General features: G+C 35.9%; 1 protein-coding gene across 3 annotated transcripts in view; it reads left to right on the plus strand.

Annotated features, from left to right (window-relative positions):
- The window catches only part of artn (artemin), a 33,290-nt gene extending 27,559 nt beyond the window's left edge, over positions 1–5,731 (plus strand). For 2 of the 3 annotated variants that reach the window (XM_073953556.1, XM_073953557.1), the window contains one exon: positions 4,902–5,465. In XM_073953556.1, coding sequence (XP_073809657.1) covers positions 4,902–5,326 — 425 coding nt within the window. In that variant the 3' untranslated portion in view covers positions 5,327–5,465. Of the gene's footprint in view, positions 1–4,901 lie in introns of all 3 variants that reach the window. The other variant, XM_005170761.5, reaches the window with a different exon arrangement.
- The last annotated feature ends 10,370 nt before the right edge of the window (positions 5,732–16,101 follow it).

Here is a 16,101-nt window from a genome sequence, read left to right on the forward strand (position 1 = left end):
TTATTTAGAAAAAAGAACGTTCAAAAGGACAGCATTATTAGAAATACTACTATTTTTTAAATTAGAATTAGTTGCAAATTGGTTAAAATGTGTTTACTGACGCTTTTGATAAATTAAGTATATTCTCGTTAAAATAATTTCTTGTTTTAAAATTAGTCATTTTTTTATTTAAAGCATTTTTGTAGATACTTTTGCAGTAGTGCTGTCAAATGATCAATTGCGATTAATTGCATTTAAAATTAAAGTTTGTGTTTACAATGTGTGTGGGTGTGTGTGTGTGTGTGTGTGTGTGTGTGTGTGTGTGTGTGTGTGTGTGTTTGTTTATGTACTGGGTGTTACTGTGTTTGTGTGTACTGTGTATATTATTCATAAATAAACACAAACATACATATAATACAAAAGTATACAAAACTAAAACATTTATGTATTTATTTTAATGTATAATTGTTATTAGATATATATAGTTGAAGTCTGAATTATTCGCTACCCTTCGAAATTTTTTACATTTTTAAAATATTTCCCAAATGATGTTTAACAGCGCAAGGAAATTGTCCAAATGTCTGAAAATATTTTTTCTTCTGGAGAAAGTCTTATTTGTTTTATTTCGACTAGAATAAAAGCAGTTTTTAATTTTTTAAAAACATTTTAAGGTCAAAATTATTAGCCCCTTTAAGCTATATTTTTTCAATAGGAAAAAATATTCTCTCTGTTAAACAGAAATTAGGGGAAAAAAAATAAACGGCGGGGGGGGAATATTACAGGGGGTTTAATAATTCTGACTTGAACTATATATATATATATATATATATATATATATATATATATATATATATATATATATATAAAATACAATATTTATTTAATACAAACTTTTATTTTCTTGTTTTATATTCTTTCTTCATCTTCTGGCAGAACTACTATAAAGTCATATAAACACTTTTTTTAATAAACAAACCACCTCCACCCTCTTTGAATGGCTACTTTATTGGCAACACTTTACACTAAGGTTCATTAGTTAATGCATTTACTAACATGAACTAATCATGAACAACTCATATACAGCATTTATTAATCATAATTGAACATTTACTAATGCATTATTAACATCTTAGTCCATGCTTATTAACATTAGTTAATGCACCATGAGTTAACAATTAACTACTGTATTTTCATTAACTAATGTTAACTAAGATGAACAAATACAGTAGTAAATGTATTGTTCATTGTTTGTTCATGTTAGTAAATGCATTAATTAACATTAACTAATGAACCTTATTGTAAAGCGTGACCACTTTATTTTTAATAATATCAACAATTTCTAAGTGATAACACATTAAAAAAAACAAAAACACACTTCACCTTTAATATGGATTATGTTTTTATATACCTACAGATGTTGTCTACTAGTTTTTCCAGCCAGTACATTAGACGTGTTTTCCCCAGCTCATGCATGCGATAGAATAATCTCAGCTCGCTCTTCCTTATCAATTTTGTGTTCCACTACAAAATAATCCAGAGCTCCTCCGTGCAGGTTTTGACACAGCAAATTGCTCCCTTGGAAGCTAATTACTGCAATCTTCGCCTGGAGAAAGTTTGAATCATATTCTAAGGCTTTCCCCTCCTTCAGACTTTGAACAAATCCCTCTAAACATGATGTGGCACGTTGTGGGATGTTTTTAAGGGCTGTATTTGTATGGGTTACAGTACAATAATAGTCCAGAACAGTGGCAGTATAGCGGCGGGAGGAATTTCACACTGTTACACAATCAGCTGGCGAGGTGTGAACCAGGGTCGCTCGTGTTATCACCTTTCTAAATGCCAGTGTTGTGTTACAGTGTGCGGAGGTGACTGCTGGAATACACACTATTTTAATGCACCAAAGTCATGTGCCAGAAGCTGTATTGTTTAAAGAAGCGTAAAAAAAAATCACTGTCTTGTGCCAAAGTCAGTATAAAGCCAAATGATTTTCAGAGTGTGTGTGTGTGTGTGTGTGTGTGTGTGTGTGTGTGTGTGTGTGTGTGTGTGTGTGTGGAGCATATAAAGAGAATAATGTGCATGTAAAGAAAGTTAACGTAGAGGAATGTTGACATGATGATATGATGTTAAAACAATCAAAGAATTAAATAATATCTGATAGGAATAAATAAATACATAAATACATGCATACAGGCATGTATACTTACACATAAGTGCATTAAATAAATTAAATTAAATTAACTTAACTTAAATTAAATTAAATTAAATTAAATTAAATTAAATTAAATTAAATTAAATTAAATTAAATTAAATTAAATAATTCCCAGAGATAGGTTGTGGCTAGAAGGGCGTCCGCTGTGTAAAACAAAGGCTGGATAAGTTGGCGGTTCATTCCGCTGTGGCGACCCCGGATTGATAAATGCCGAAAAGAAAATAAATGAATGAATAAATGAATTTCAATTAAATTAAATTAAATCATTCATTTTCTTTTCGGCTTAGTCCCTTTGTTAATCCGGCGTCGCCAAAGCGGAATGAACCACCAATTTATCCAGCACATTTTTATGCAGCAGATGCCCTTTTAGCCGCAACCCATCTCTGGGAAACAACGATACACACTCATTCACACACTCATACACTACGGACAATTTAGCCTACCCAATTCACCTGTACCGCATGTCTTTGGACTGTGGGAGAAACCGGAGCACCCGGAGGAAAGCCATGTGAACGCAGGGAGGACATGCATAAACTAAATTAAATTAAATGTTATTAAATTTAATTAAATTTAATTAATAAATACAAACATACAATAAAATAAATAATAACAACAAATACATACATACACATACATGCATAAAATAAAATAAAAATAAAATTCAATTCAATTCAATTCAATTGATTCTAATTTAATTTAATTCAATTTAATTTAGTTTAATTAATTATTTTTTAATTTAATTTAATTTTATTTTATTTTATTTTGTTTTGTTTTATTTTATTTTATTTTATTTTATTTTATTTTATTTTATTTTATTTTATTTTATTTTATACAAAATAAAATTCACCAAATATTGCTGTCATCATGGTCGGAGCAACAGTTTTAAAGGTACCCAAAGTTTGACCCCAGTATTTAGTATTTCATTTCTGACCAAAACATGTGGCACTGGGTGACAGGAGCTTGCTTGCATCAGTACATGTAAGATTTATATCATTATTAATATTTACTAGTCTGTCTTTAGACCAATGAAGATGATGCACAATCTCAAACGGAGTAACTGTGTCTAAAGCAACACAGGCTTATTGTGGATATGTACCCTTATCTACATTTCTGGAGAGTGTGATTTATGTAGCTGGAGATACTCCTGGCTTTATTTCGTCTTTAAAATGATTGCTATGGGGCGGTATGATTTCGCCGACAGCCTCTGTTCCTTTTAGCGCTGCCAACTGACTGCTGACCAATGTACAGATGGCTTTTCTGGTGTTACCAGTTTGCCCTGTAGCTCGGCCCATACGCCGGTAAATTTAAAACGCAGAGCAGAGTTGACCGTGACAACAGGGTTTTGAGTTCTGTAAAGAACGGTTTCAGAAATCAGGTAAAACAAATGCAACAGGCTGAAAACGTGGTGAAATCACACGGCTGCGACTGATTTTCGTTTTCTAGACTGCTTTTGATAACACTGCTGGTTTGGTTTAGAGAAGAGGGTGGTGGTCAGTCGTTCAGTCGACAACAAGCTATCCTAGTCGGCTGAAGTGTATATTGCACTTAGAAGCAGACGCACAAGAGAAATGAGAGGCCCCTGGTGTATTTGCAAAAACAAAAACTGTGAGCAGACGTACCTCCAGTTACGTATTTCGCTGTCCCCAGGAATGTAGACATGGGTATGTATCCATAATCAGCCCGGGTTGCCTAATAGAGGATGAATGTATTCTCTTATATTTGGTCCTCATTTTCCTTAACCCATTTTTGTTTAGGATTTCTAAGGGTGCTTTCACATCTGTAGTTCGCTTCATTTGCTCCGGACCAAGCGCAATAAATGATACATTGTTGCATTTTCTGCCGTCTTTGGGTCGTTTTCACACCACACTGCTGGCTTTGGTCCGAACCAGTTGAAACGAACCAAAATGCAGTCATCTGACAAAATCCACATCTCTCATTGGCCAGATGTTGTTAAACATAGTTCCTAAACTGCTTATTGATTGGTCAGAATTCACGTGCGGGAAAATGCCAATGAACTCCCGCAGGTAAACAAAACCTTTTTTCTCTGGAGGGACGACTGCTTTAGCCAAACTATACATTTCGAGAATGAAGCGCGGCCGCGGCTGGAAAACAGTGTTTAATGCATCGCTCGTCACTTCAGGAGGAGCTGTGAATTAATTTAGCTAAACTGCGACATGCTCATCTTGCGGAAATATTACCAACGATCCATCAGGTAATGTTTTCCCCTCTCTCTCTCTCTCTCTGTTGGTAATGCGCTGTCAACAAATATTTTTCCTCCATATCCCATAATGCACAGCGCATCGGCCTACGGCAGCTGAATTAGTCCAAAACACGCAGTACTTTTTGCGGTTGGACCTGTTTTAGTACGAATCATATTCTCACCACAAACGAACTGCTCCAGGGTTCGTTTGAAAGCGTATCGAGACCACCTCTTCAAGCAGGTCTCGGTACGCTTATTTGGTCCGCTTTTGGTGCGCAGTCGAGTACGATTGCTGCATTCTCACCTGCCCAAACGAACCGTACCAAAAGGAGAAACGAACTCTAGTGTGATTCAATCGAACTAAACAAGGCAGGTGTGAAAGCACCCTAAGGTAGCCAATGTATGCAGATTAAGTAGTATTGTTGTATTATAACTTGTTGTTGACAAGAAATAACATAAAAAATTTAATTACTACCATGTTGCATCATTTAAAATATTATCTTTTTTCCTTAGACTCATCCCTGGCAGAGGAAGGTGAGAGTCATCGAATCCGTTGGCAGCGTTCCCATACAAACTCCTCGAGTACACGCAAACCTCCAAGAAAACGCAAGGAGCGCCGCAATCGTGCGCGTGGCCGAAGCAGCCAGGACTGTCGTTTGGAGAGGAAAGAGATGAAGGTGCGAGATCTCGGCCTCGGTTACGACTCGGACGAGATCGTGCTGTTTAAATACTGTGTGGGGACGTGCATGAGCGCCCGCAAGAACTACGACCTGGCCCTGAAAACGCTGACAGACAACGGCAGCGTTTCCAGCCGCAACGTGAGCATGCAGCCCTGCTGCAGACCCACACGCTTCGAGACCGTGTCCTTCATGGACGCCCAGACCAGCTGGCAGACCATCAAATGGCTTTCAGCAGCCAACTGCAGCTGCGTGGGGTGAGGAAACCTGAGGAACCACAACCGGCAAAATCAACGCAAAGCTCCGGGATACATAGAGGAAACTCCGGAGCGAGAAGTCAGAGATGCTGCGTTCTTCAGCGGAAAACACAGCAGATCTGAGCACGGAAACAGCAGGAGTACTGGAGGAGTCCACAAATCGCTTGGGGAGCTCAAAACTGCAAAAGCGAGTCCTGCTCCAGACTGCAGTTCTGCCTGGAAAGCATGTGAAAAGTAACTTGAAGGCCTACGTTTCACAGAATCTGGAGATGTTTTAAGCTGGATAACCATGAAGGGTCATTTTACACAACGGAAGGTGCTTTTGATTCACTTCTCATCAGCTCAGCATGTGTGTTTATTATGCACACTCTTTCTTAAAGGGATAGTACACTCATTATTTCAATAGTATCTGGATGCAGCCTTCATGATGCAAGCTGAGATTGCGTCACTCAGCGATGCAATGTCAGACACAATGCACTCAAAGGAGTGCCGGGTGGAGTAAGGGGTGGGGTTAGGTGAGGGCATTAAAAAGCATGGGATGCAGCTCAGATTGCACTGCACCAAATCTGCATTCAGACGCCTCTCCATTGTTTACTCACATTCAGGTGGTTCTAAACTTTATTAATTTGTTTTTTCTGTCAAACACCAAAGAAGATAATCTGAAGAATGTTGGAAAAATGGAGCCATTGACATTTTTTGTAGGAACTAAGGGCGTACTTGCACTAGGCTATCTGAACCGTGCCCTGGCGTTTCCCGGTTTGTTTGACAAGTGTGAGTGCTCCAAATTGGGCCCAGGCATGGTTCAGTGTGCCGGCCCTGGCCCGCTTGAAAGAGGTGTGCTAGAGCACTGTTCGGTTCAATAAAATCCAGCTGCAGGCCCGCAGAACCACACACGTTTTAGATACACACAATCTAGGACACACAATCTAGGCAAACCATATAAGGTTACGGCGGATGTTAATGTTATTAACGTATTCTTGGACATCGTCATCGATATATTTTGATATATATGGTTAATAAATATTGTACACAATAAACAATAGCATTTACTTTATTTCACAAATATTGCAATCGAGACGGCCGAATGGGGAGCATTGTTCCGATCGCCATTCATAGACTGTACAGTTTTTAATCATTCATTATAGCTGATCAGTCATTATTATCTGACAATAATATATATATATATATATATATATATATATATATATATATATAACAGCTGTGACAGTTTAGTAAAAGATAGTAGTTTATATATAAACTTATAATTATAATCAGATAATCAGTTAAGATAATCATTTTATAACTATATATATTGTTTAAATGATTAACTATAGTTGGCTAATTTATTTTAAAGTGACATATTATTGTTTGCTTTTTATATTTTACAACAAAGTGATTTTAACCAAGTAGCTATGATAATATTACGATCTTGAATTAGTTTACACTTAATCTTACAATTAGACGGTCTAATGTTTTCTTTGTGTATGTAAACACATGAATAAAGTCATAAGTGTCTTAACCAATTATTTTTATTTACATAATTTGAGTTCAGAAACTGCAGAGATGTTAAAATAATCGTAACGATATAATAATAATAATGAGATATAATTATATAATATATAATATATAATAATAATATATGCTAATAAATAAAATAATAATAATATAAGATATAATAAAGAGTTAGTTACCATAGATGGTTTGCCCAAATCGTGTGTCCTAGATTGTGTGTGGTTCTGCGGGCCAGCAGCTGGATATATCTCGTTCGGTTGGGCTTTGGTGCAGTACGCTTGTAATATGAGTGCAAACACGCCTGAGCAACTAACTGAAGACGCGACGTCACTTTTAAGGGACAGTTTCATATTCATACTTTACAATGAACGCGAACTGTCATAGTTTATGAAAGATGCAAACCCCTCGCTGCACGTCAGCTGCACCCTCTGCAAACCTAATACCTGCAGCATGAGGACTTTACTGATATTTTGTCAAGCGTCAAAAGTTGTGGATCTGTTCGTCAAATATTTGACTGTGTCACTGCATCCCAAACGACTAAAAATAATACAAAACGTTATAACTGAAGCAATGTCCACTGTGCTGAGCGAGAGCGCTTCTCTTCCTGTTCAACTAAAGTCGCATCATCGATGACGTAAGCATGCTCTGGCTCGAAAGTTAAGATGCAGTGTGAGTGCAGGCCGTCGCAGGAGAGGGAAGGGGGCACTAGCGCGCTTTGGCATGGTTTAAGGCAACTGTGCCTAGTGAAAGTACGCCCTAAAAATAGCTGTGGTCCCATCCAAAGATGACGATTAGATTTATGTTAAAAACTGGAATATTGCATGAAAAAAATAAAGCAGCGTTTTTATCCAATGAGTCAAAGAGAATAAAATCATCACTTCCTGATTAACTGGCGGGAAATACTAAAAAGAAAAAAACTGTGGTAAAAGCCACTGTAGGCCTTTTTTCCTATTTAATAGATTACTTACGTCTCAGAAGATGTAACATAATCAACGTTCAGTGGCTTTTGGAGGCTTGAGGCACTTTTTTAGATGCTTTCATTCTGGAAGTAATAATAAGATATTAATAATACTCAACTACTGTGATGACAGACTTTGGTTGAGGCATTTTACAATGTGCTCACTCCACTGGTTTGTCTATTGATGCTGTGCTATCACACCCATTTTTGATGCTCATGCTGGACTTTATTTGGTAAATGTGTTTCATTCATTCATTCATTCATTTTTTGTAGGCTTAGTGCCTTTATTAATCCGGGGTCGCCACAGCGGAATGAACCGCCAACTTATCTAGCTTTTTTTTTTTTAAGAATTTATAAGATTTATTTATTAGATTTTTATGACAGTTAACAAACAAAAGTAAGAAGAGACAATAACAGTACAAACAGAAAAAATATATATATATAACAGTACAAAATTGATTAAAAGAATAAAAATAAACAACACTATAACCCTCATCTTGTGCGACACACAGTATGACATGCATAAACATGTATGATGTGCATAAATTTTTCAAATTGAGCATATAAACAGGTCGGTACTAGACGTTGAGGTTGACAGCATGGTGTATTAAGTAGAATAAACAATAATAATAAAATAAATAAAAAATAAATAAATAAATAAATAAAATAAAAAAGGCGAGAGAAAAGGGAAAATGTATTAAACTAAATAGGCTGGGGGGTGGCACGTTCTTAAAACTTGTTTTTTTATGTCAAGAAAAAGTTGTATGTTTGTGCTATATCAGCAGCACTAATACTCGACTGGAAAGCACAGATCAAAACAAAAATGCAAGATTGGCTACCATTCACTCCACAGTAATTGCCTCAAGTCTCAGAGATTTGACATGTTCCAAAAATGGCAAGCAAATATCAGACAATTTGACCACTGAACCTCGAAGACTATGTTTAATTTTTTCTAATTCAACAAAAAATAATCCAGCAAGTTTTTAACACAGCGGATGCCCTTCCAGCCGCAACCCATCTCTGGGAAACATCCACACACTCATTTATACACACACTCATACACTACGGACAATTTAGCCAACCCAATTCACCTGTACCGTTTCACTTAACCCAATTCACATAACCTTGTTGCTGTGAGGCGACAGCACTACCTAGTGCGCCACTGCGTCGCCGTAAATAATAGTAGTTTAATAACAGTAGTTTATGCACATTTCTATTGATATTGAATAAAATGTTTATCCTATATTTTTCTCAAATTTTATGCACATCTTGGCATTTCCATCAAGCATTTTTCATGCAATATTCTAAAATATGAATAAAAATAGGTGGATGGAAAGTTAGCTAATGGCTGTTTTTCCCCCAACCTTTTTAGTATATCTTCTTTTGTGTTCAACAGAAGAAAGAAACACCAGCCGGTTTGGTGACAACCTGAAGATACTAAGTAAATGATGACAGAATTTGTATTTTTTGTTGAACTATCCCAGTAAGCCAAGCGCACACTACAAGACTGAAGCAGCTCCGCTTTTTTAAGTTACTGAGTTTATCGCAGAAAGTTTCAAAATTATAGAGCGAATACCCCGTTTTGCAGGCTGGAGTCTTGTATTTTCTGAACCTGCTCTTTGCATGATGATATCACGCTCGATTGCACTGCATGTCTGGACGTTTGCCCGGCTGTAACGCTCTCCTCCATCATCTGATCATCATTAGATGAATTACTGCTGCCACGATCGCTAGAAAATGTACACAAGCTATTTTTAACTCTTTTCAACTCGTTTCTCTTTTAAACAAAATTGCGTCTGCTTTCCATTAAACGTGCAAACTCGAGCGCTGAATCTGGTGAATAATGACTTATTCTATAATAAACCTTTTTTTTGGTAGAAAATAACCTTGTTTGGATTTGAATAAATGTCGATGACCTAAGTTAGAAAGCTGTTCAAAAGCTATTAAGTTTATCAAAAGCGACAACAGGCATTTATAATGCTATACATTTCACTTGCAAGTCTTTTTAAACTCACTGTAAAACCCTGAAGCAAATGTAACATGGTTTAAAACAAGCACAAATGTTTTTCAATATTAATAATCATCAATATTTATTTACAATTGTAAGTCTAGGGTAAAAGTAACCACATTTAAAAAGTGTGGTACTTTCACAAGTGATGGGTGCAAGCAAAAGACACACAACAGAACTGCCAACAAAAGTGATTTAATGTACAAAAAGTGAAATCAGATTAATGTCCAAATATATATCCAAAAAAAAAAAAGAGAGAAATATTTACAATAATAATAAAGGGGCAAATTCAAACAAAGTATCAAACAAAATTAGGTTAACTCAAGCGTAAGCGAACGATAGTGAAGCCAAATCAAAGAAATAAAAATAACAAAACAATTATAACTCATAAACAAACCCCTTACCTCGCTAGAAGCGTGAAAAGAAAAAGAAAAGAAAGGTCTTCAGCACCAAGCGCCGTAAACTTTCCTGTACTGAACTTAAAGAGTGAACTCTCAGTGACATCTCATAATATTGTCAGGTAAGAGCTGGGCCATAGAGTAACCAACAAAAACAATCGAAATAAATGTATACAAAAATCAAAGTAGCTCAAAATGGGCAAAAGTAATAGAAAATAATTTTACCCAAACGAAAGTTAAGAAAAAACAACGAAAAACAAAATCATATCAGCAAAAACACACAAAAACAAGATCAAAGGAAAAGCGCCGTCATCTGCTTTTCTTGGCGTCCTTTTATATGACTGTGCCACTTGCCCAATGATGATTGACTGGTCCCCCGACCAATCGGCTGTCGCGAGGACGGACCTAAAGGAAATGACAGGCTGGGAGAAAGAGAGAGAGAACAGGAGGCAAAAATCCTACAAATATAATAATATATCGCAACCGTAACACAATATTATACACAAAACAGGCAAATTAGAATGATTTCTGAAGGATCGAGTGATATGATGGTGAGAGCAATGATGCTGGAAATTTAGCTTATCATAAATGACATATTAAAATATAACAAATATAAAGCAGTTATTTTAAATGGTAATAATATTTCACAATATGACTGCTTTAGTATCCTACATCCTAATGATAATTTTGCTAGCATTTCTGCTTGCACATGTTACACGCATCAATTAAATTGGGGTATTACATTTTCAGTTTAGTTGTGCAACTTATTAATTATTAAAACTAATATGTAAATTACATTTTGAAACTGTGGTTATGAATGTCAAATGAAAATATACAACTCAGGCTTATTCTGAGAATGTACCCCTATATACATTTCTGGAGAGTGCTTAATATGTTTCAGGAGGTATGTTTTTTTGCTGTTTTGTTTTCGCATATCCATTAGAGGGCGCTGTGTATGCTTTTTCAGATCTCAAATTTCTCTCATGAGTGCCATTTGTGCCTGTTGTTCTCATGTAAATCCACCAGTGGCAGCTGTTGACTGACTGACCAATCAACTGACCCATCCTCCTCCTTCCCTAAACCCAACCGATAGTGTTTTCTGAAGCACCGATTGACCAGCGCTCACCCACTTCTCTAAACCCAACCAATAGTGTTTTAAAAAGCAATCCAGAAACAGAAAAGCCCCCTGATTTTTACCACGTTTTCAGATTTTACCACATTCTCACCCTGTTATTCATTCATTCATTTTCTTCTCGACTTAGTCCCTTTATTAATCCAGGGTAGCCACAGCAGAATTACCCGCCAACTTATCAAGCACATTTTTACGCAGCGGATGTCCTTCCAGCTGCAACACGTCTCTAGGAAATCACCCTGTTAATTACAGGTTTAATTTATTTTTTGGCTACAATTTTTGTCTTTTTGGAAACGTTCTTCGCCAGACTCAAACCACGCCAATGTCGTCAACTCCTCATTGCGTTTCAAGTCCACTGACGTACATGGCTAGCTACTGGACAAACTGGTAACACTAGGAAAGCCATCCATATGGAGGTAACCGGTCAGCTGGTAACCGTGTAAATGAACAGCATCATACACTCCCTAGAGTTTGTTTTAAAAATGAAATGCAGCCATGTGGCTACGAAACTTGCTCTGTCCAGAAATGTATATAGGGCTACGTTTTCAGAATGAGCCTATGTTGAAAATATATTGATTATAATTTTTCATTTTGCACCAAACTGTACAAAAGTTATTGGAAAATGCTCATTTAAAGACAAAAATATATTTGTTATTTTTCAGAGTGCATTTTGCATAATACATTTCAAAGTCAGTTTGCTTCTCGTGTGCTTCTATACATTTTCTGACGATTGTAATGAAATAAATGCAGCATTGGTGAAAGTTAGAGATGTTCAAATGCATTTCAACCCCCCAAAGTGTTTATCTGTAGTTTAGATTTGAGTGATAGTTCAGATTAAGCTCTTCCGGCTGGTTTGTAAAAAAAATCCAGGTGTTTTAACCACTTTTGTAATGTGCTCTTGGCATAAAAACAATTCTCACACAATCAACCACACAGACAGCCAACCAGCTATCCTGATGCCACATTCAGATGCTAACAAATACCTCTTTAACTTCAAACCTTTGTTTTGCAAAGCAGCATTAAAGGGATAGTTCATAGTCCAGAAGTGAACATTTACTCACTGTTTACTTTCCGTCAAGTGGTTCCAAACCTCTATCTCTTTATTCGGTCACACTTTATTTTGATGGTTCGTTTGTTAAATTTAAGTTTCGTTCCAACAAATTCTCATTAAATTATAAGTAGACTGTTGAGGTTAGGGTTAATGTAAGTTGGCATGCACTAGCACAGTGTCTTATAGTCAGTCAAATGTCTTGAAGTAGCAGGATCAGCAGATATTAAGCAGACAGTCTACCATTACTCAAATGGACCATCAAAATAAGGTGTTACCAAACAAATACTATGGAAGTCAATGGTATTTCCAACATTTTTCTAAATATCTTCTTTTGTGTTCAACAGAGTTAACAATCTCAAAGTACTGAAACAGGGAAAGGCTGAGTAAATAATGACAACATTTTTATTTTGGGGTGAACTATTCCTTTAATGTCTTGTTTCACTGCTTCAGTGAGTGTTTTTCTGTGCATTGTCTATTATAGATTGAATCTTTGTGAGGGTTAATGCCCTACCGATATATTATACACGTAAAGTCCACTTGACAGACTTTGATAAGCAACAGAATATATTTCTCTTGTTTTCATTGCTCAGCTCAGTGAAATGTTGCCCTGGTTAAGGTTCACGGCGCACATCACTGTAACCGTTTACCAGTTTGTGTTTTAATTCAGTCACATTTTATGTTTTGTTTTGTGTCTTGACTTATTGTATATGATATACCAAAGCAACAGACAGATACACTGAAAAAATGGTTCATTGGATTTACAGTTGAAGTCAGAATTATTAGCCCCCTGTTTATTTTGTTCCCAATCTCCCAACAGAGAGATTTTTCAACACATTCCTAAACATAATAGTTTTAATAACTCATTACTAATAACTGATTTATTTTATCTTTGCCATGATGACAGAACATAATATTTGACGATATTTTTCAAGACACTTCTATACAGCTTAAAGTGACATTTAAAGGCTTAACTAGGTTAATTAGGTTAGCTAGGCAGGTTAGGGTAATTTAGTAAGTTATTGTATGATGGTATGTTCTGTAGACTATCGAAAAAAATAACTTAAAGGGGCTAATAATTTTGACCTTAAAATGGCTATTAAAAAAAATAAAATTGCTTTTATTTTAGCTGAAATAAAACAATAAGACTTTCTCCTGAAGAATAAATACGATCAGACAATAATTGAATAAATATTTACAGTAGGAAATTTACAAAATATTTTCATGGAACAGGATCTTGATTGAGTATTTTAATGACTTTTGGCTCAAAGGAGAAATCAATGATTTTGACCCATGTCATGTTTTGATCCAATATACCAGTGCAACTTTCGTTTTTTTCTGCAGGGTCACATATAATGCAAATTATATTGAATTTATGAATTGTGGTGGAAGGTCTTGTATGTTGCTCTTTTAGTTTGTTCTTTTTTTGGTTTGATTTTGTGGTTAAATATGACCAGGCTATGTTGTCCTGCTTCACCCTAATGCTGAAAACAGTTTACTACAAGAGTCAAACATCACAAATTAATGTTATGTCCACCTTTGAATGTAACATGCAAACTTTTATTGATATTAAGTAACTGATTAGACTTCGGGGTAACACTTTACTTCATACCTGTCAACATTGGGATGTGAAAATAAGGGATATGCCCACCATAATCCCTCCTCCTCCTTTAAAAAATCCCCATAATACTAAATATGTTAATTTGAAGCTGTTTCATAGTAAATAAACAGTTAAATAGTCAATAATATGTTCTATTATTATTATTTACAAAAGAAAAAATAAATATATACATTAGCAGCTAATACATTAGCAAACAGTTCAGCTTATTAAAATTAATAGCTGTTTTAATGAAACACAATCAAGCTATCAAATCTCATTAGCCGTTTCTTCGCTGTATATCTTACACATTCTGATTAAAGAGCAATTAATGAATCTCTCATTTATTTAGATTTTTTCGTTTGATTACATTAAATAAGAGGTTTCACTTTAAAAATGCACACATCTAACAATATAATGGAGGCATTCGACTGCTTTCCTAACTTATGCTCATTTAAGACAAAATTAGTTGTGTTTGGAAAAAAAAAACATCAAGATCGACATCTTTAGATATTATTATTATTATTGATTATGTGTATATCTGTTTAAACACGCAACCAAAAGCCAGACTTTTGCTCTGCTACAAATCACATGTAAAGCATCCGTTTGAGAAACAGCATCTGTTTATCACTATGGAGCGCGTCACCTGACAGTCACGCACCGCTTTATGACTGCTTTGAGGATTGCGTAGGAGGGGTGACGGCACCTGTTATGAAAAGGAAGGGGAATCGCGCCGTTTTTATATTCATTTCAAAGTGTTTTCGTGCCTAAACAAAGCGAAAGCACAGAACAGGCACACATTTAAGAACAAGGGGCGGCCCCTTGTGGTTCGGCGGTATGGGTGGCGTATAGGGAGCCTTGGCTATTTAATGTTTCTTCCCACTGAAAATACGGGAAAATACCTTTACGGGATGATAGCGGGATGGAATGTAAAATACGGGAGAATCCCAGGAAAAACGGGAGGGTAGACAGGTATGCTTTACTTGAAGGGGTGTTCATAAGACTGTCATGAAACCTTTATAATCATGACATGACTCTTGTCGCATACAACCATCATTAAGTGTCATTTTGCTCAGTTCTGTCATTCTAAACGCAAAGATGACATTGTTTGTTATGACAACTTGACATTAATGCATCTTCATATTCGTCATAACAGTTTTCATTAGCATGCATGAAATCTCATTCACATTAACTACATGTCTCATGTCATGATTGTAACATTTTAATGACAGTCTTATGAATGCCCCTTCAAGTAGTGTTACAGACATCAGTATAATCTCCTAATGTTTTGCTAGATTTGCTTGCAGTGTTTCGACCTTGTTTTAATGCTACTTTTCTCTTGATTCCTGGCAGCCTTTCTGTTTTTATACTTGTATTTTTTGACTCATGGATCATAGATCTAACAGATGATGTACTTCTGTCAGGTTGGACAAAGCTTTAATCCTCATGTTATGTTATTGACTGAACACTCACTCACTTGTTGTGATAATCTGGGACGTTTTGGTCAGTTTCGTTCCTCTGAGATTGAGGATATTAGTGTTTGTTATTGTATGTGTCTGTATAGTCTTTAGTTTCCCATCAGCGCAGTGAATTCTTTTCCTTAAAGGGAGAGTTCACACACACACACACAAAAAAAGTGGTTCCAAACGTTTATGAGTTTCTTCATTCTGTTGGACACCTAAGAAGATAATTTAAAGAAAGCTGAAAACCGGTAACCATTGACTTTCATATGCATACACTACCTGACAAAAGTCTATCCAAGTTTTAGGAAGAACAAAGCTTGACTTCTAGTTGATCATTTGGTATCAGAAGTGGCTTATATCAAAGACAAAGGCCTCTAGATTACGTTTATTTTACCTAAATAAAATATGACCATGCCTTGATTTTTAAATATTTAATTAGGACAGTAAGGTCTGACTTTGCTTAGACAAAAGTCTTGTTATACATCTCTGCAATAACTCAAATAACTTATTAATAAAGTCATCTGGAATAGCAAAGAAAGTTTTCCTGCAGGAGGTGTTCTTACCCCAGACATGCTCAATAATGTTCATGTCTGCTGACTGGGCTGGCCAATCCTGGAGCACCTTGACCTTCTTTGCTTTCAGGAGCTTTGATGTGGAGGCTGA

This window comes from Danio rerio, chromosome 6 (genome assembly GCF_049306965.1).
Source record: "Danio rerio strain Tuebingen ecotype United States chromosome 6, GRCz12tu, whole genome shotgun sequence".
NCBI lineage: Eukaryota > Metazoa > Chordata > Actinopteri > Cypriniformes > Danionidae > Danio > Danio rerio.